This window comes from Thermothelomyces heterothallicus (genome assembly GCF_042370625.1).
Source record: "Thermothelomyces heterothallicus CBS 202.75 unplaced genomic scaffold P884_scaffold_37, whole genome shotgun sequence".
NCBI lineage: Eukaryota > Fungi > Ascomycota > Sordariomycetes > Sordariales > Chaetomiaceae > Thermothelomyces > Thermothelomyces heterothallicus.
In genome coordinates this window covers 63,629-83,342 of record NW_027192598.1, presented here as the reverse complement: position 1 = coordinate 83,342, position 19,714 = coordinate 63,629, and the positions used below count along the sequence as shown (strand labels likewise).

General features: G+C 55.2%; 4 protein-coding genes across 4 annotated transcripts; 1 reads left to right on the top strand and 3 right to left on the bottom strand.

The window, feature by feature from the left end:
• Positions 1 to 1,032: 1,032 nt before the first annotated feature.
• On the bottom strand, positions 1,033 to 2,532 carry P884DRAFT_211558 (uncharacterized protein; the record flags this gene model as incomplete). Its single annotated transcript, XM_069439098.1, has 1 exon — positions 1,033 to 2,532. One exon carries the CDS (start codon positions 2,530 to 2,532, stop codon positions 1,033 to 1,035), a length of 1,500 nt encoding a protein of 499 aa, XP_069293687.1.
• A 2,222-nt stretch (positions 2,533 to 4,754) lies between these two features.
• Positions 4,755 to 5,578, bottom strand: P884DRAFT_264832 (uncharacterized protein). Its single transcript, XM_069441888.1, has one exon. It carries the CDS (start codon positions 5,529 to 5,531, stop codon positions 5,214 to 5,216), a length of 318 nt encoding a protein of 105 aa, XP_069293686.1. The 5' UTR covers positions 5,532 to 5,578; the 3' UTR covers positions 4,755 to 5,213.
• A 7,743-nt stretch (positions 5,579 to 13,321) lies between these two features.
• P884DRAFT_90452 (glycosyltransferase family 2 protein) lies at positions 13,322 to 15,595 on the top strand. Its single transcript, XM_069446156.1, has 4 exons — positions 13,322 to 13,687; positions 13,764 to 14,645; positions 14,780 to 15,074; positions 15,137 to 15,595. The coding sequence occupies exons 1-4, from the start codon at positions 13,602 to 13,604 to the stop codon at positions 15,377 to 15,379; spliced, it is 1,506 nt and encodes a 501-aa protein (XP_069293685.1). The 5' UTR covers positions 13,322 to 13,601; the 3' UTR covers positions 15,380 to 15,595.
• A 731-nt stretch (positions 15,596 to 16,326) lies between these two features.
• Positions 16,327 to 17,271, bottom strand: P884DRAFT_317904 (uncharacterized protein; the record flags this gene model as incomplete). Its single annotated transcript, XM_069445325.1, has 7 exons — positions 17,146 to 17,271; positions 17,056 to 17,074; positions 16,881 to 16,891; positions 16,801 to 16,822; positions 16,689 to 16,742; positions 16,471 to 16,646; positions 16,327 to 16,408 (listed from the first exon to the last, which is right to left on the bottom strand). Exons 1-7 carry the CDS (start codon positions 17,256 to 17,258, stop codon positions 16,327 to 16,329), a joined length of 477 nt encoding a protein of 158 aa, XP_069293684.1. The 5' UTR covers positions 17,259 to 17,271.
• Positions 17,272 to 19,714: the final 2,443 nt, after the last annotated feature.

Sequence of the window (19,714 nt, the reverse complement as noted above, 5' to 3'; positions counted from 1 at the left end):
AAGACCAGGCTTAACCCGAAGTTGTTCCTCAAGACCTCGCCCAGTCCTGCCCGAGACGCACTTGAGGGTACAACAACAAGAGCCACCAGAAAAAAAGGCACCGAGTTTCCCAGGCTTCCCCTTGTAAAAATCCCAAACGCGAGCCCAGAAATCATGGTCTGCCGTGAAACGTGCCAAGATATGCTCCGGGGACTTCCTCCCACTCAATGGGAGAAGTCATGCCAACCAGTTTCCCCTGTTTCTTTTCTCTCCCAATGTAGACCGATCCAGAGATGTATCGATACCCAGGTACCGATCGGACCAGATCTAGTGCGCCCCGTCGTGCGGGAGGGGACGCGGAGGGAGAGAAAGAGAGAGAGAGGGAGGGAGGGAGAGAGAGAGACAAAGCCAGAGCCAAAACCAAAACGACCGTAATGAAGAAGCGAGGCGGGGAAAAAAAAGACGCTGCAAGACAAAGATGCGAGCGAAGCAAACAAGGGAGTCCCTCCCTGCCCCGATAAAACGCCCTCGCAAAAATGTGCGGACCAAGACGAACAATCAAGACCAGCCTCCGATTCCGCAACCTCCGGGAGAGGAGGTTGGAATCCCAGCCCTTAAACGCCCGGAAGGAAAAAAAAATCCAGTAAAAAAGCAATTCCAGATGCCACGGCTGCACTGCCCCGTTGCTTCCTTCGCGCGTACTGTTTGTCGTCGAGAGAGAGGCGAGGAGGGATGAATCGAGTAAAGGAGCTGACGAACAGCTCCAAGGATGTAACGGGTTCCAGCCGGGTCGATCAAGCCCGGTCTAGCGGCGGCGATGTTTATGGTAGTAATTGTCAGGTATATGCGGGGTAGAGAGGTATGCATGGTCGGTGCGTGGTCGTTCTGGCCTTTTTTTTTTCTTTTTTTTGCTTGAAATCTCTGAGAGATGTTGAGGATTCTGTTGTCCTCCTCGCCTGCTTGGTCCTGTTGTTAAACCCAAGCAAGTCCCCCGCGCGGTTTGGGTGGTGAGCGACAGAGCAGGCGGACTGCTCGTTCTCGGGCGACCCCGTCTTACCGCGTGCTCATGCGGAGCAGCTTCGTCCTGAGCCAAAGGAGGAAGCCCTGCCAGTATCCCTGGGTCTTCCGCTTGGCGCCGCTGCTCCTCCGCGGGGGCGCCGGCTCGAAGTGGACGTCGTCGACGGTCACGCCGAACGAGGGCGGCGTCTGCGGCACGAGCGAGGTGCTCTCGTACCGGCGGGCGGCGAAGTCCATCTGCTTCTCGCTCTCTGCCGCGGAAGACGTGGGGATGTCGGTATGCCTCCGCCTGCCGATTCCGAGGACGGTGCCGCCGCTGCTGCCGGAGGGGCCCAAGAAGGTGAGGGAGCGGTCGAACACGCCCGAGGATCTTCCGGCCGGCTCCGAGAGGGTCGAGAGACCGGTCGGCGTCTTCCTGCGATGCATCGACGGCCGGCTGGGCGCCTCGCCCTTTTCGATGCGGCTGGCCTCCTTGTTGTCGCGGCGCTCGCGCTTGCGGATCATCTCGCGGTCGTACTTCTCCTCCTTCTCGCGCTCGCGCTCCTCGAACTTGCGGCGGGCGGCCCGAATGTTCTCGATTCGGGTGGCCGTGTCGATCTCGGAGTGGCTGCGGAGGCGGGGAAATCCGGCCATGTCGAGGGAGGTGCGAAGAGGCGATAACTGTGATGACTGCTGGGGCGAATTGATGGCGCTCCCGGCGCCGAGACTTCCCGTGGGCGAATCGAGGGTTCCGCTAAAGCTGACGCTCAGAGTGTGCGAATCGATCTGCGCGTCCGAGTGGCTGGGCGATGGGAAACTGCCGTGCGCCAGGCGCGAAGAGGTTGCGGTGGTGCCCGAAAATGAACGGCCGCCGGTGTGGATGCGAAGCGAGGGCGGATTCGAGGCCGGAGTTTCCGGGAAAGAAGCGGTCCGCTGGCTGCCGAATGACGGCCGCCCGAGGTTGGATTGCGAGGTGCTGGCAGCTGCCGGCGAGGGCTGCGAGGCATGCGCGTGTGCTGCGTGGGCGAGCGGATGCGCGGCGATGCCCGTTTCGAACCCGTCGTCGTCCTCGTTCTCGGTAATGGTCGGGGAGCAATCCCTCCCATTGTCGAAAGACGCGAGCGAGTTCGCATACGACAGCGGCGGCGTCGAGGTGCGCGGAGTCTGCGCGAAGGGATGCACAAAGGTCGCGCGGGGGCCGCTTCCAGCCGAGGTCTGCGATCCCGAGCGGCCGTGCTGGTACTTGAAATTCGCCCTGATGGCGGCGCTTCCCCCGCCGATTCCTGCCACCCCGTCTGCTCCTGCCGCGAGCCCGGGGCCGCTTGCAAAACCAAAGCCCACCGCATCTCTCCCCTGCCCCGCATAGCCCGACCCTCCATCCCACGGGCCCGCATCAAGCTGCTCGACCTGCTGCTCGTCCCACCCCCGGTCCAGATCCAGCGAGTTCTTCTTATCCGACTGCGCCAGCTTCTTCAATATCGGCTTGACCATCTTTCCCCTCGCCTTGGTAATCTTGTTGGCCGACACCCCCAACTGGCCCGCGCTAAACGAGGTCATCTTGGCGATTCAGCCGTGCGCAAGACGCGACCGAAGCCCGAAAGGATCCTGTTATCGTCCGAGAGATATGAAGCACCACGGGGATATAAAGAGATGCAGAGTGGACAAGGGCGGTCGAAGAAAAGGGCCCGCAACGCGTTGCGGCACTGCCGCCGTGTCAGGCACGACACGACGAGCGGGAGATCGAGACGGCCACCGGGGTCCTTTCGACAGGCATTTAAAATGACACAGCACTTGTTGGGGGAGGGGGGGAGGAAGAAAAGAACCGGGCAATCTCCTTCGGAGTGCCCGGTGACGGCCGGGGCCAAATCGTCTAAGGTGACACGTAATCCAATGTTCCGAGGTCCGTCGTAGCAAGGCAGGCAATCCGCGGACGATTCTGTCGCAGTCCTGAGGCTCTCCGGACGAGCCGAAGCAGCGGGAGCGATGATTGAGACAGTTATGGCCCAGTCACTAAGATAAAAAAAGGACCAAAAGCATCAGTGGAGAGTTATCGGGACCCGACCGCTGGGAAGAGAGAGCGAAGCTAAAGGCGTGGGTTTAGGGGAGGGGAGGGGAAAATAAGAGGTTGTTCTTGTTTTTGGCGACGAGACCGACGGAGAACCATCACCAGCGCCCTGATCGGCGGAGCACACCGATTTCAGCCTCAGTCGCACATGAAGGCCAGAGTGGAATGTGGGGAAGAGGAGGGGTTTGCAAGGGTGCCTCGCCCGGGGCCTGGGATGCGTTGCGGGGCACTGAAACCGATCCAATGAGCGGTCAGCCGTCGCGCATCGTCAGCCACACGCTCTTCCCGTTGCGCGTCGCAGCAATTGGCCGGACGGCCTGAATCCGGGCAGCTGGATGGCTGGCTCCTCTTCGATTGGCCACGGCCAAGAGAACGGGCCTTTCGCCCGCGAAGGTGTCCGTTCGAACACGGCCCAGTCAGAGACATCATCAACGCTCTCGACACAACCAACACATCCAACAAGAATGCGTCTGAATGTGTCGGCTGCCGATTGCGGTTTTTTTTGCTACGAAGTTTGCTTTTGTTGTTGTTATGGTGGTGACGAGACTGGCTCGACACGGAACTCGCGGCTTGTCTAGCTAACGGCGGTCAAGACAACCCTGGATCGTGAGGGCCCCATATAGTGTATGAGACCAAAGGTTGATAGCGCAATCCGGATGCAGGCGATCCTGATCTGGTGGTGGCCACCGCACCCGGCCGTTCGATCCCATCCCGCCGGAGCGCCCCTCATCAGCACCAACGCGGACGCGAGCCGTTCCACCCCATTGAAAGCAGGGGAAGAGCGCGATGTGCTCGACTGTTGGTCTGTTGTTTGACTTGCGCGCTCTTCACTAGCGAGCTTCACACGAGCGAGCTCACCATACACTAGTGTAGACTTCACCACACACAACACGCAAGAATAAACATCGAATCTCGGCGGATGCGGGGTGCGAAGCAATATCGCACCCTATCGCGATACCAATGCGAGTGGGGGGTAGAAGACGAGGAGGGTAAGAAAGAGGACGCTGGAGCAACCCAAGTCCGCCCCGTTGCCGTGGCAGGGGAAGGACCTGGACCGTTCTCGCCGCCGGAGCGGCCCTCCACAATGCCAACACAATTGTGTCCAACACTTGTCTCGCCGTCACCGTTAACGTTGCAATGTCCGGCTCAAGTGCCTCTTTTTTGGCTCATCCGGGTTCTTCTCGCCCGAGGCGCTTTCCTTACCCAATTTGCTGGTGTTTGTGTTCTGCTTTACAGGGTCTGCCCAGGGGCAGTGGACTCCCCTTTGTCAACCCCTCGTCTTTGTCCTTGGCCCCTCCTTTGACGCGGCAATAAAAAATTGAAAAAAAAAAAAAAAAAAACAATAGTAATAATAGTAAAACGATAAGATAATCCACCACGTTAGCCTGTCTCGCAACTCCCACGAGAGAATTTTCCGCGGACAAGACATTGGCGGACACATTATAGTCCAGATCGGGTTTGTTTCAGAACGCTTCTGTTCGCCCCATGCTCATGGAAAATTCAGTCCCTGTTGATCTCGGGCATGCTTACAACGGCACGGTCTTGCCGAGCTCCCCGGGTGGAGCCTCGGGAGGGCGGTGAGAAGTGTGGGGTTGAGAGGCGGTGGGCAAGGACGTCCCGCCGTTGGCGTGATGCTGCGCGGTGACCACGGCAACTGCCGCAAATCCCTCCTTCCCTACGCAGTAATTCAAAAGAATTTCTGAGCATTTCTCGACGGTGATCAGGCCATCATAAAACACGAAGCCGCTTGTCTTGTCGATGGGTGAAGTGGACCATCCGGCGGCCGCAGTTTCCCCCTCTTTTCTTACCTCGGCAAGACGACCGACAGGCCTTCGAGATCTCTACGTGGAGACGAGACCTGTCCGTCAACTTCGAAGAACCCTGTCATAGTTCGCTCTATCTTCTTTTTCTTCTTCTTCTTATTCTTCTTTGTTCTTTTGTTCCTTTGTTACTGTTCTTCCACATTCTGTATTCCTGTTCCTCTGTAACTCGATCAAAATCAAGTACATGATCAAAGGTCTAGTTTCATCCGTCTTTGACATTCGATGGTCGCCTACACAGGGTGATCCCTATTTACTTACCATCACCGACGACCAGGATCTCGAAATTAGCATCATCACATTGTTCTGAAAACTGCCCATGGCAGTGTGTCCATGTCCTCTATAGTCCGCCTTTAGGTTAGAGAATGAAATGGAGAAGAATAGGACAGGAAGCACAGATAATCGAGGAGACCAGAGGTCACGATATAAAGAGAGAGCGTGTTAAGGGAGAGGAGAGAATGAGTAGAGTACGTAGAGGAGAGTAGAAGGGTCAGGTAGAAGGGAGGGTGTACGGATGAGAGGAATAAGATAAGAGGACAGGGGGCAAGGAAAAGGGTATCTGGAAAGAAGGATGAGATAAAGTGAGAGAATAGCGAATGGAAGGAGAGAAGAGAGAGAAACGACGAGCGTACATGACAGAGCAAAAACAAGGAAAGAAGCAATTCGGGCATAATATACGTATGATCAGATGGAATGATAAGGTTTCAGTCGTGTTACGGTCAAACACAGCATAAGTAAACAAGTCAACTACCGTAGAGGTGGTACTTTAGGCATGAATACTACTGGTGTATTTGCAGAGGTGAGCATACAACCTTTAGCGGACTGCTCTTGATATAACTCGACCTAGACAGATATTTAGCGCCTTTCTGGGCGACGTCGTCGATGTCCGGTTCCCGTCACACCGAGATTGCCTTTCGAGGTTACCCTTCCCCCTGTCCGGCTTCCTCCCGGCCAGCTCTTTGAAACAACATAAGGGCCTGGTAATATTTCCGCCGTGACGAAGCACACAGCACACTTAGCCGGCGAGATGGCCCTGGATGCGTCTCAAGCCTTCCCCTTGGCCAAAAAGCATGACCCAGGATAGCTTGGGGGGATGAGGCTCGATTAATCCCGTCTTGATATCTAAATTCGGGGGCAACGTATTTGAGGAAGGCTACATTTAGGGGAGCCTAGCCCTCCCACCTGCCTCCTCACCACAGCGGGCGGTTCTCGATGTGCCAGTCATGGCCACTGCCGACTGGTATACTACGTCGTTGACGGCCCTGGGTTGGCCATGTATTCCACCAGTCTCAAGCCAAAGCCCGGAGAGGGAATCAGTTGCCCCAATTCAGCTCAGTAACGGCGGCCTAGCATGGGAATGTCCTCGGAATTTGTGAGGTCTCCAAGAGCCACGGGGTCGTGTCGCAGCAAGGAAAAGCGTCTGCAGACAAAAAGTTGAGTGGTCCAGGCTAGATGTTCGGCGTGCCCGCTAACCGCCCAAGTCAACCACCTATATTGGGGAAGGGAGGGGAAAACCGCTCCGTTTCGGATTGATCATCCGTATTCTACGCCATGATCTGCGGAGAACTCGTGCGACAGAAATCGAGAAATCTTCCCTCTTCGGTGCGCGGACCCGGTTCGCCGTCCGGAGCGGTCCCGTGATGGAGGTACATGCCCTCCCGTCCACGAGAGCGCCCAGAAGAGCCTACAGTAATTGGCTTGGACAGGCGGCAGCTTGCTTTGCCTTGTCCTTCCATTCTTTACCTCGTCACAACGGAGAACGCTGAGGGCAACGCCACCAACCCCACCGCCCTTCCCCGGGAGAAGTCAGCTATGCTCACCCCTCTGCCCAGGTGGAAGGCATCCCAGCTGATCAGTCTCATCAGACTTCGTTTTCGAGATCATCAATTTTGAGTGGCGTTGGTAGAAGTACCCGTTATCGCCAATAGGAAGTCCGAGAGGAGGTCAACATCATCGTGAGAGACCACTTCCTCTCCAGGCAGTCTTCTCCTCAGCAGCCCGCCTCGTTTGTCTAGTGTCGGCAACAGATCTTTTGTACGTCGACGGTAGTAGGAGTGACATCTGTACGACCATTTCCGTGAGGCGAGCCCAAACACGGCAGTACTACCCGGTACGAAGAGTACCAAAGCAAGAAGGAAACGGCCTGTAGGTTTGGAGGGGCGCTTTAACTTTGGATCTTAGTTCGAATTCTCGAACATCCTGGTGGTTATTACGTAGCCTTTGTATCTCCGTACACCTCTAGAATTACATCGATAAGCATAACGAGACGTCGACTCTCTCGTGTCGTGGCCACCAGCGGCAGGCCTGGGACTCACAGGAGGTGGTGTACCTTGTTTCGACGAAGTAGAGCTGACTTGGGGGCTGAGGTGGCGACGCTTATTATTTCGCGGGGCTTTGAAGGCAAGTGACCTACTGTAGTACGCAGGTGTGGCAGGATATGCGGGTCCGGCTGTGTCGGACGCTGTCGACAACGGGCCGACAAAGTTGGCTTCAATCTCAGAATAGCTGTGTCTCCGCAAACCAGAAATCATATAGCATCGTTCCCCTCAGCTTCGTCAAGCTTCTGGCCCTTTGTGGGCTGAACTGTGTGTCACGAAGATCTCTTTAGCAGGACGAATGCAGACCCGACTCAGGCAGAGATCAATCTCCGCGGCATCTGGGCATGCAATGCACCCGAATGTTACGGGCTTTGCCACAGAATCGGGGACCGTCCTCTCGTTTCCGTCATTGCGGTCGAACTGTTGTTGTGGAAGGACAACAAGATACAGCCACGCGGCGGACAGGTCGTCACAGACACCTGCTTGCCACAACACGGGAGAAGACGTCAGAAAACCGAAGAGAAGTTTGTCAGCGCTTCCTGCCGTTCCTCCCTTGTTTGGAGTAGGCCCTTCGCAGGGCCAGAACCACCAGAGCACGATTTCGTCGTCGGTGGTCGACTGCGTCCATGATGCGGCACAGACCAGCCATGTCCGAGAGTGCTGAAAACATTCCCCTTTCACCGGGGAAAGTTACAACGATGCTGTTGCAGACGAATCAAGGCGGTCCGCTTCTCGTACCTCGCGAGCGGGGCGGTATCGGTTTGGCCTACGGGTCGGTGCCGGTCCTCATTCTACCTCTTTCAGGGTCGCTTGTGCCGCCTACGTAGCCCATTCAATCCGCGCCAAGCCAGCCAACCAGCCGGGCCGAACGCTGGCGGTACATTGGCCTCTGTAGAACAGGGGAGATAATTCCCTGGGTTTCGAAAGCTGCTTGGGGCCGAAACGCTACGATCCTGCCGCGTAGTTCGATGGGATTCGCTGGTTTAAACCTGTTCACCTGCGTCAGCGAAGCCGGACAACGCATGGGGTGGGAACAGTATGCAACCGAGACTCTGGGGTATATGCAAGACAAAGAGGCGCCATGGAGAACGTGAATGGAAAAATTTGATCACCCTTGCTCGCCAACCATGCTGGCAAACCAATACCTCTACCGTCGTCATTTCAGTCGAATCTTGCAAAGCCTCTCGAAGGGATCTTAATCCGCAGAACATGCCACGTTTAGTGGCATGAAGAGAGCCACGGGTACGAATAGCAAAGGTAGCGTGGGCATTATCCCACATCGTCCACATCTCGCGGAACAGCCTTCCTGCTTCCGCGAGCTATGTCCTCCCGCTCAACCCGCGCTGGGGCCCGGCAATCCATTCCAACGCCAGTGGGCCCCGAGACAACTCGGCTCGGAAAGGGGGTGAGAAGAAGCCCTAACGTCCGTTGTGGAGTGCCTCGCGGGATGCATAAGGCGTGACCGGCACGGTATGCATGCGTAGTATTCGGCGGAGGCAACCTTGCTTCCCTTGTCGTATGGAAGCCAAGTGTTGCGCCTAAAGTCCAGCTCAGGGACATTTGCGCGGCGGTTAAATTGAAGGTGAAAGAAAGAAAAGTGAAAGAAAAGGAAAAGGAAAAAAGAGAGGAAAGGAAAAGAAGAAGGTAAATCAGAATATGACAAAAGGAGTGAATATCTAGATATGCTGGTGCAACGCTGCTGCAGTCCCATTGTTGATCGAAAGGACGCTCAGAAAATCCAGAGAACGTGTCAGGAACGCCGGTCCGTTAGAGGTACTGTAAGCCACCAGGTTGCGCAATGACCGGGGCTGGAATCAAAGACAAACACAGACCCGGAAACACCTGATCCATGGAACCGCGAACGAACAATTTCAACGCGCTAAAAACCGTCCGCAAGGCTGTCGGCTCAGGTAATCAGGGCAGGAGCAACAACGCTTTGGAATACTATGATTGTCTGAGGAGAGCACATACCATTGATGCGGGAGTGTTCCGGGCCCGCCCGACGTAAGGTAGCCACTGGCGGAAAGAACGACGCGGGTTAGTTTGGTAGTCACAGCCCAACTTGGAATTGGCGTGGAAAGACCGTGATGCCTTCTGGGGCCACTACAGGTAAGAGTAACACTTTCAAAGCTTGACTGCACCCAACCTGCCAGTGGAAGATACGCTGCGCGGTACGTCTAAGGCGCACATAAGGTCCCCATGCTGAGGCCTAGACAAGAGAAATGAGACGGGCTTAATTTCTCGTGCTACGTCTTCTTACTCGTTTGCCTTTGGAACAATGGATTTGCTTGACTGTCACAAACTCGAGGCCCCAGGTAGAATGGGGTTCGATCCTGCCCGTAAGGTGGGGATGAATCTCGCCTTGGCAAGCGGTCGCTCCCGAGGCCGACCGGGAGGGGTCTGCGCGCTATCGAGCTCTAAATTTACCTCGAACAAAAAGGCATCAACAACGATCTTTGTCTTGCTCCCACACTCTTCGCGCGCCACCAGCCGAAGTTTTTCGGGAGAATCGGCTTTCTCTCTATCAGCTTCAGATATGTCCGTTGCTAGTAAGTGCTAGCGTATCTCAAATTGCTGAGCACGATAGGGTTGGCGGAACATATCGCCGCGCTGGTTCTTTCTCGCTCCTTCCCGCGGGAGGATCTTCGGTTTCAGCACCCGAGCGTTTCCTAAGCTATCTTCTCATCACCCGGGTCAATGCAGTCAACAGCAGCACAGAGTACGGATTACAACGTCCACTAGTTATTGCACAAATACCGTAGAGCATGTGGGACGGGTCACTGTCAACCGAGGGTTGGGGACCCGGGATCCCGAATGGCGTCGATCAACGACAGGAACGGCTGCTGAGACGAAGCTAAGGTGCTATTCCGCTTGCCTTAATAAGAGACCAAGTGTGTTATGTTGGCACGACGAAAGACCCTTGGACGTGCCGTCGAGAGCATCTGGGGTCAACAGGTTCTGGTTTGCCAGTGTTTGGCTCTCGGCCCATTCCATACACTCCAGCAGGCAGAAGTCGATTGTTTTGCAACCCTGTCCGTGCAGATATTCAACAGGGGCAGAAGGGCAAACCTTCCGAACTCGCCGCTATCTCTTCGGTTGGTTGAGGGTTTCGTTGCGGGCAGGCGAGTGGGGCATTGGACCCTTTCAGATCCGCGGGCAAGGCCAGCCCGCGCCGGACCCTGGCACGTCCATGGTCTGAGTTGTGTTTGGCACTCACCGAGGCATGCACTGGGTTCCTTCTTTCCAGGGTTTCCAGGGGTTGCCATTGGACCAGAGGCAGACAGGAGTTTTGACAGCGTCGACTCATCAAATCCAAGTCGACACGGCCGAATGATTCGATATCTCTCTGGCGGCACCGGCGTCGTGCGCATCTCTAATCACCTGCGGACCGTCCAGTGGAATGTTTGGGCGCACGGATCATGTAACCGTCCTCTCGTACTGCGTACCCATCCGTACCTGGACTGTGTATGTAATGTATGTATGTATGTACTCGCACGTACGTACAGTACATGCATACAGAGTCGTACACTTAGCGAGCTGTTTGAGACGGGACTTGGGGGGTTTTCTGTTCCGCACCTGAACGTGAGGACGACCGGCGCCGGCTCCGACCGGCCGGTGGCCAGCGCGACGTTTGGCCCGCCGTCGTTGATCGGTTGGAGGGAATGAGACAGACGCACTTAACCGGCCCGTCACGAATCTACCCTACACACCAGGCACAGTCGGCTCCGGGACAGAAACACACAGCGCCGTCATTAGCGGAGCTTCACACGGCCTGTTTCGGCCGACCCTGATTCCGCCCCAGCGCTGGCGCAGTACATTCGGTTGTCCTTGCCCGATTGCGATTTCCTTGGATCGCGGGGCCTACCATTTTTGGGCAACCCACTAACGGCTAGGAGAGAGGGGGCGCCGGTGCGGGTGCAATTTGGAGAAACCTGGAGTTGCATTTAGCGCAGGGTCCATCCTGGAGGTTCTGTCCTTCAAACCCACCTAATGCCGCCCAGCCCCAACAAGCCCTGGGTAATCTCCCACCCACTGTGATGTCCAGCAGGTTAATCGCGGGAATGAGGCAAGAAAATAGGAGCCGACAATAATAAGTCCACAGTGCATATCAGGATTGAGAGCGGGAGCCAGTCGGCACGCTGAGCAAGTTCAAGCACGAGAACAGTCTCTCAGCGAGAACTTCGAGGCGAAGTCGAGAAGCAACTGGGAGAAGCCAGTTGGATTGTGAGTTGGCCTCAGCGTCGCCAAGAGGGACTAGCCCGCAACTCCACCAAGCACTCCAGTCCCCCTTACACTACGAACCCATGTCGATTTGCGGCGGGAAAACATCTCAGCACAATGAGCCGCGCGCCTTTTGCAAATACCGTTGACTCGTCACTGTTCGTCAACCATGGAGAAGTCGGGTGGAACGGAGATCGATCGATTTGGCAAGCTGTTATCGATTCATCCTTGACCTCTGTGGACCGTGAAGTCCGGCGCTGATTGACCATTCCTTAGCTAATGACGGTCCCCAAAAATCCCCCGCCATGCGATAACTACTGTTCAGCAGCAACCGCCACTAGCGTAGCCTGGTATTGGTAAGGGAAACAACCGAGAAGCTCATTGTCCTCCAGCGACCATCAGTCAACCAGTCTTGGAGTCGCCGAGGCTGACGAACGCCTGGCTTTGAAGGACAAGAGAACTAGCTATTCCAAAGTGGTGGTAAAGGCAGACCCTCACGTGGATACTTTAGCAGTATGTACGGACGTACATTGGGACGAATACTTGGTTTTTTTTCTCAAGATTATCTCCTCCAGGACTGGCTGGTGGATCGAGGACCGCTGACTCCGCACCAACACTCTAAAAATCTCGGGGTCTAGCCCAGTTTGCAGCGTGCAACGCCATCTCTGCTAGGGAATCACGCACGCCACAATACCCTCAAAAAAAGGTGACAGAAAAAGAATGCAGATAACAGTCAGCAACGCAGCAGATATTGGAGCATTAGAATGCTTCGTTCGCTCGTATGGTAAGGGTGGGTGAAATCGAAGAGGAAAGAAGAATTGCAACACATCGGGGAATCATTCACTCAAAGGGACGTGGGGTGCCCTCCCTGGCTTTGTCGCACGCCCCCTCCTTGAACTGCATGCTAACACCCCGAAGGGAACATGGGCTCGTGTAGGGACACCCCCCCCCCCCCCCCCCTTTTCCCTGATTCCGATTCGAACTCGCTTCGCCTGCTACTCCGTAAGGATGTGCGGTTCCTCAGCCAATCTGCGCGCAATGTACGGAGGAGTAGGGTATGGTAATGCACGGTCAGACGTGGGACATGGGGCTGTATGTACTATGTAGTGTACATGCTGCGGACAGGCTGCCCTGCACACGGATTTTTTTTTTTTTTTTACCTGCATCTCACCAGGTCGGACTATCTCTCGATTTCCACTGTGCCGAACGCCGCGCAGCAGAGGTACATCCTCGTTAAAAACCCAGTGCAGGCCGACGGGTGACGGTACGGGGGTTACGTGCTGCACCCTTGAGATTGCATCGCACCCTGGTGGGCGTGTTCGGAGCACAATCGTTACATGCAGAGAACGCCTGCCGAGCCGCGGCGCAGTGGTGTACTTTCAAGGTACCATCTTCTTCAAGAGTTCTCGCCTCTTCAAACCCCCCCTCCCTCATACTTGTTCCCACCTACAGATACATTGGTTTCCGGGACCTGTTAAGTAACAGTCTCAATGCCTGTCCTACCTCCTGCTTTCGCTTGCCTTCCACTTGCACCTGCCTATATATCCCGTCGTTCCTTCCCGAGTCTAGACCTCCCGGAGTTCAAGGACACCTCACCCTTTTTTCTTTCCTCTCGTTGTGTTCTTTTCGTCCTCGGACATAATAGCGACCACCCGGCCTCTGCAATGGCCTTGCTCCTTTAAGCCCCCGCCATCTCGTCCTTTTTTGCTTGTCCATCATTCTCGGCATCCGCCACCGTTTCGGCAGGAGTAACCTACGTCGGTCGTTTTGTCTGTCTCCTGCCGTAGCTTGAGCCCCGGATGCGGCCGCTTTTGTGAACGCCACACGAACGCTCCTGCCTTGCCCTGAGAGGTACCCGATGCGGGAGAGCCTTCATAGCAGTCCCGCCATCCCAACGACCCACGGCCCAGGTTCGGCCTTGATTCTGTCCATGAAACGGCGGTGCCGTCTCTACCTCGTCAGACCAGCTGCTCTCGCTCATGCCCGACCCGGCTTGGTCTAACTTGCTACCTTTGAGACCGTCTCCGGAACCTGGATCACACCGTCTGTTTTTCCTTGCCGACTCGCAGCCCGGCGTGAGGTGCTCGCTCATGCCCACGAGGCGAAAAGGGAGATAAACCCTGGACAGCTCGATATTGCATTGCAAGAACGACCACAGACTCGCCTTTTTTTTTATTTTCTACGCTTGTTCGTTCGGCCATCATGGCTACATTAATGGACCTCGTGTTTCCCCGCCTAGATTTTCTCTGGTCTACGAGATTTTGGGCCATTTTTCATACGGTACTCTGGTATGATGGCTTTCCCTAGCCTAGCACAAGCCCTCCCTCCACGCCACTCGTTCAAGAGGCTAAAACGATGCTGCAGGCTTTGGCGCTACGTTCGACTGATTGTTCACTGCATCAGCCATTGGACTTACAAGTCGAAGGAGCCAAACTGGGAAAAGCCGAGGTACACATCTCAGGATGTCACGGTGGTCATCCCTACCATCCATAACCGCCCCGAAGAGCTGCGCCCCTCGCTCGAGAGCATCCTGGCCTGTAAGCCGGCGAAATTGGTTCTCGTAACGACGTGGAACAAGCACGAGGCGCTGAGCCGGGTGGCGGCGACCCTGCGCATGCCGGATCCTGCTTCTCCGGTCGAGATCGAAGTGCTACATGTCGATAAGGCGAACAAGCGCCTACAGGTCTGCAAAGCGCTGGAAGATGACCACGTCAGGACGTCAATCACTGTCATGGCCGATGACGACGTGGAGTGGCCGTCGACCCTGATGCCCTGGCTCCTCGCACCGTTCGAGGACGACCGGATGGGCGGGGTGGGAACTTGCCAACGAGTGAAGCGCGTCGTCGATGGAGATGTCATGACGCGCATCTTCAACTGGCTGGGGGCGGCCTACATCGAGCGACGCAATTTCGAGATCTCAGCGACGCACAACATCGACGGCGGGACGTCGTGCATGTCCGGGCGCACGGGTGCTTACCGGACCGAGATCTTAAAAAGCTACAGTTTCTTGGACAACTTCAAGAATGAAAAGTGGGGAAGGTACATCCTCAACGCCGACGACGACAACTTTGTGACTCGGTGGCTGGTCGCTCACCAGTGGGAGACTTGGATCCAGTATAATTCTGAGTGTGAGATCGAGACGACGCTCGAAAACAGCACCAAGTTCCTCTACCAGTGCTCCCGCTGGGCAAGGAGCAACTGGAGGAGCAACTGGACCAGTCTGGTGCGCGAGAGATACGTGTGGACGTAGGTCATCCCCCGCCCCACCGAGCCCCCCCCCCCTTTTTGTTTTGGGAAAAACCCTTTTTTTTTAAAAAAAATAATAATAATAATAATTTTCATTTTTGGCTCCTGGACGGCTGAACTGACCTCTTCCATAGCCAGCAGCCGTGGTGCACCTACGCGCTACATCTTACGACCTTCACCTCTCTGGCTTTCGTGGTCGACCCTCTCTTGCTCTTCTCTTGCTGGTGGGGCACAGAGAATTGGGAGCCTAAGAACCGATACATTCTGCTCTGGGCGGAAATCGCATTCATGTTTGGTTTTACGAAGGTAGTGAAGCTGGTTGGTCTATTTCGAAAGAATCCGAGAGACATCGTCTTTCTTCCGGTGTCCATTGTGTTCGGCTACTTCCACGGCCTGATCAAGTTGTGGGCACTCTTCACGCTCAAGAAGGTAAATAATGGGTGCTCTCCTCCTCCTCTTTTCCACACAACTCCCTTCTAACGGAAACACAGACATCCTGGGGTAGCCGAGAGGATGGTGATGAACACAACACTTTCCGCTTGCAGGAGAAGCCTCGTCCCAGTCAGAGCATGGCGACGCCGCCTTATGGACCAGACTTGCCAAAGGCGATCAAATACCCGAGATTGTCGCAACCCCGCCGCGTGGCTGCGTACTCAGAAAAGCGGAAGCCTATTGGTTGCATGTCTCCGGCGGAAGCTCCCTACCAGCAAACCGCCAAAGTTCCAGTGCACTGAGGTAGCACCACCAACCGGAAGCGGCTTCTGCTGACTTACTAAAGGGCCGTAGACTGTCTCCAACAGGGAGGCGCGTCTCACCCACCTGGCTCGATGAATGATAACGACTCATGGCTGAATGAACACCGGATTTCGTTTGGTTCTCCCATTGGCACCACGGATACAGGGTCGAGGTTGAACAGGACTCGACTGGGTCATGGAATGTTTCTAGGCATCTAGGCCACCCATTTCGGGGCGCATCTTCATTTTCAAGGCACCGTGATATAAACAGGAATCGGGGCTTCGTCGGGGGTGGAAACACAAAAAGTTTACGCCTTTGGGATTTCCTAATTTCTCTTTCCTCCACATTTCCTCCTCGAAAAAAGGGAACCGGCTGCCATGCGGAACGGGAAGCCGATGACCCAAAATCATAATGATATTGGTAAAGGGCAATGGGAGGATTGAACACGAGGAGCAGGGATATTCGGCCCCTACGGTGCCTAGAACGCACTGGATATCTTTTTTTCTTTTCTTCCATTCTTTCTCTTTCTCTCCTGGTCTCTTCTTGTTCGTTCCATCTATTTTTCTGTCCTATTTTCCTCCTCTCTTGGGTTGGGATGGTAATTAAAAAAAAAGGGCGCGGCGAAGTCAAAGTGATTCCGGCGTGGGAAATCAGTCCTGGGGAGAAAAGACGAGACGAGATCAGGAAACGTGTCGCACTAGAGAGTAGACTAGACCGACGCGACTACTAGTAATCGCTACACATTTACACCGTTTCGAGAAAGTAAGAGATACTAGTATATAGAATGCGAGTAAAGCTACCGAAACGGCGAATGCTTCGTGTCCCGTGACGTGGACGCTGCGAACTGGACGATCATGGATCCCGCCGACAAGGTTCCTGGTTCACAGAGAGACTCCTGAACCATTTGGCCAATCAGAAATGGGTTGCCGTCCCGATTAGGATATCATCAGCTGATCCTTGCTGTGGCCAGGTAGCGCGAATCAGACCAATGCACGCCATCGTGCGTTTGCCGTTGGGCGTGGGACAGCCTTTGTGAGGACCACCAGAGCGGGCCCAGGTGGCACAGCATCGTCCCGGGGACACTACGTACACAACGCTAGCGTCGTACACCGTAGTAGTGAATGTACTGTGCAGGTCGGGGTCCGCCGACACGACGGCGCCTTTGCCGCAGAGTGGCGTTCCCATCCGGTTCCCGAGTGTGGGGAGCTTGGATCTCACCATGACCGGGTGTGATGAGATGGATACGGTATAAGTAAAGGTAACTAACTGCGAGTGGCGAGATAGGCTAAGCATACCTAAGGTACCTACTCCTACCGCGTGTGCCATGAACATCAGACGGATGAGAGTTCCGATGTTGGATCCCTGCCGTTAGGTGACCGGGAGGTCAGTTCAGTTCAGGATCCACATATTAGGTACATACAGTGTGTAGATGCTGGAAGGTACTTTGGAATGTGGTATACGGATTACACATCACCAAATCTTCAAGCGTACCTGACTTACCAGGTAACTACCTAGGGAGGAGGCTAGGTGCCTTAGCTATCCAGACCTGATGGTAGCTCAGGCATCCCTACAGTCTTCCTGACAGACGAGGCGGCAACTCTCCACGAGAGACGTAACCTATGGCAGAACTTTACTGGGGGGGCTCGAAACAAGCCGTGGCCTGGTCAAGGCGTACCTGATCGGGAATGACGAACCTGGATACGGGACCCTTCCCCCACGTTCCATCCGTGTTCATCACTTGCAGATGCGCCGGTCATGGACTTACCTGACAGGCACCTCGCATGAGCGATCTCGCAGCTTGCCAACGCGATTGGCTACCCCCCGCAGAAGAGCGATCAGGGACGGCCAGGCAATCCAAGTGCAGGTAAAAGAGCACATGATGTAGGTACCTTACCTAAAGTGCCTATCTACATACTCTCTGCCTGACTAGCACCTTCCACTAGCACGTAGGTCCTCGAGCCAGGTACCTGAGGCTATTATACTACGTGGTACTAGGACTACGAGTAGTACTGGAAAGAGGCAGTCACTGGAATCGCCGTGGGTGGGGTGGCGGCGCTTGGGTCGAATCGCAGCTCCCCTGCATTTGCTTCCAGGTTCCAGTATCCTTCTCGAGCACACAAGGCAGCCAAGGCAGCCTAGGCTTCAAGTTCCATTTGCGGCCGAGACCCCTCCTACTCAACCCGCTTTGCGCAGTTTCTGTTGTCACCCCTACACGCAACAACACAGAGTAATCAGAAGCGCATTGTGTACGCCGGCTTTGCTGTACCGAATGTCTGCTTTTCGAGAACGCTTCCCAGCCGCAGAAGAGACGAAACCTGCATTAGTCGGCCCTCCATCAACGCCGTTGCCACCGTTGTCGCACACGGAATCACGAAGTTGCGGAGGGACTCGGCACTAGCTGCAAGATACTTCGAACAGCACACATGAATCGACATCCATCCCTCGAGCACGATACGACAGCAGAGGACGCGAACCATCTATCGGTGTTCACCAGATGGAAGCAGATGGAAGAGCTGTTCACTTAGCTGCCGGCTAATCTCGGCAACTCGACGTCGCCCTCAGCATCTTGTTAGTGACCTCGTGACGACACTTTTGCGGGTTGGAAGAACTACTCTATTTCACACCTCGACCACGGAAGCCTCCCTCGCCGACACATGGTATTCACGGGCGGCACGCGATCTTGCCAAAGATGATCATGCAGATAATCGACCGCGTTAGCACAGTGGACGTGCCGTGCAACTAGAGGCTCTTGTGGTCTCCAACTAGCCGTCGCCCGAGGCCAGGTGGTCCCGATCCCCGTCCGCACTTGAGTTCCCCAACACGAGCATGTATGTACATACAGTCTCGCCGAAGACATCCACCTCGACGTGGCGTGCGATGCACTAGATCCATAATAGGCAAGCGCCATCGACCAAATCGTCAAGCTGCATCGATCTACTCCGTACACTAGCGTACACTACCCTAGTGCACTAGTGTACTGCGTCGAGGCGCAGACACTTCGGTGGACACTTGAAAGACCACGCCCAATACGGAGTAGTTAGTACGATGAGCCGGCCGATCCCTGTGAGGATTTCCCGAGCCCTTCGCGAACCCCGGGGCGTGATTCTAGACAGTATGTACCACCGCCGAAACGGCTTCCCCCGCACACTCACGGCCCCCCTCCCCGTAGCATCGACTGCCACAAACTCACTATAGTACACCACTATTTACTTTTACCGGATTACACACATGAGGCACCGACTTAGTTTTTACTTCCCATCCGCAACGAGCCGCGCCTTACCCCATCCGACCGGACCTGCATCTACTGGGTCCACAGGATGGTGGGGAGGGGGGGAATGGCAGACTCAATTTCGCGAGCTGTCTGAGACAAAAGGGCATGTTTTGCAGAGGCGAAGCTTGGCTACTTCCCGCATGTACTATGTATATACAGTACATACATACATACATCCACCACCCGCTCCTCTGTGTGTAGTTAGGAAGCCATTACTGCACCCCTCTGATGCAGATGCTGATGGGGGCGCCAGGGAACAGAAGCGGGATCATGCGAAGCGTTGAAGTGCCTGTCCTCGCAACCGAGCAATCGCCGTCATCTTCGTCCTCTCACCTCCATCTGTGGCGTTTCGGAGAATTGAGCAGCCGGTAACTACACAAGTAGTGTGACCCCAAGCCACCAGCTCGACGATCGTTGTCTTGGATCTTTTTGGTGCATTCACGTGGACAGAACGATCTCGTGGCTGCGCCACGACAAGGGCATGTTCTGGACCGAAAACCGGGAGACTGTGTATGTATGTGTGTGTGTGCATGCGTCCACGATCAGCACCCGGGCAGCTGGCCGCTCCACAGAAGACTACAACTTGATCTGTGTAGTCGATGACATGACAGACATGAGGATGGTCTCATCGAAGAAGGAGCCTGGCTGAGGGGCAGGAGGGGAGACGAGGGCTACGTTAGGTGAGGAGGTAACCCTTGGGCAGCCAAGAGTGCCGCTAGACTCCATACATACTTGCAGTAGCTCACACAGCAAGCCGTTCTTCGAGTGGGAACCGCACCTACATAGCTCAGATATGTATGTATGTATGCCCCAGGCAAGTACCTACCTCCCCGGCCTTCTTCCCATCCCGTCTTCCCCTCCCCTTCGAGAGAGAGCAGAGACTTGCATGGAGCATGGAATTGGAAGGGAACGCACCAGCAGCTTTCTCTTTCTCACGTCTGGCTGCCCGCTTTCAGCCGTGTTGTGCACGGGAGTACGTATTCCGCAGATCGCCTACGGCGCTGCCGCGTCTGCGCCAAAAAAGTAAAAAAAAAAAAAAAAAAAAAAAAAAAGTAATTCGTTC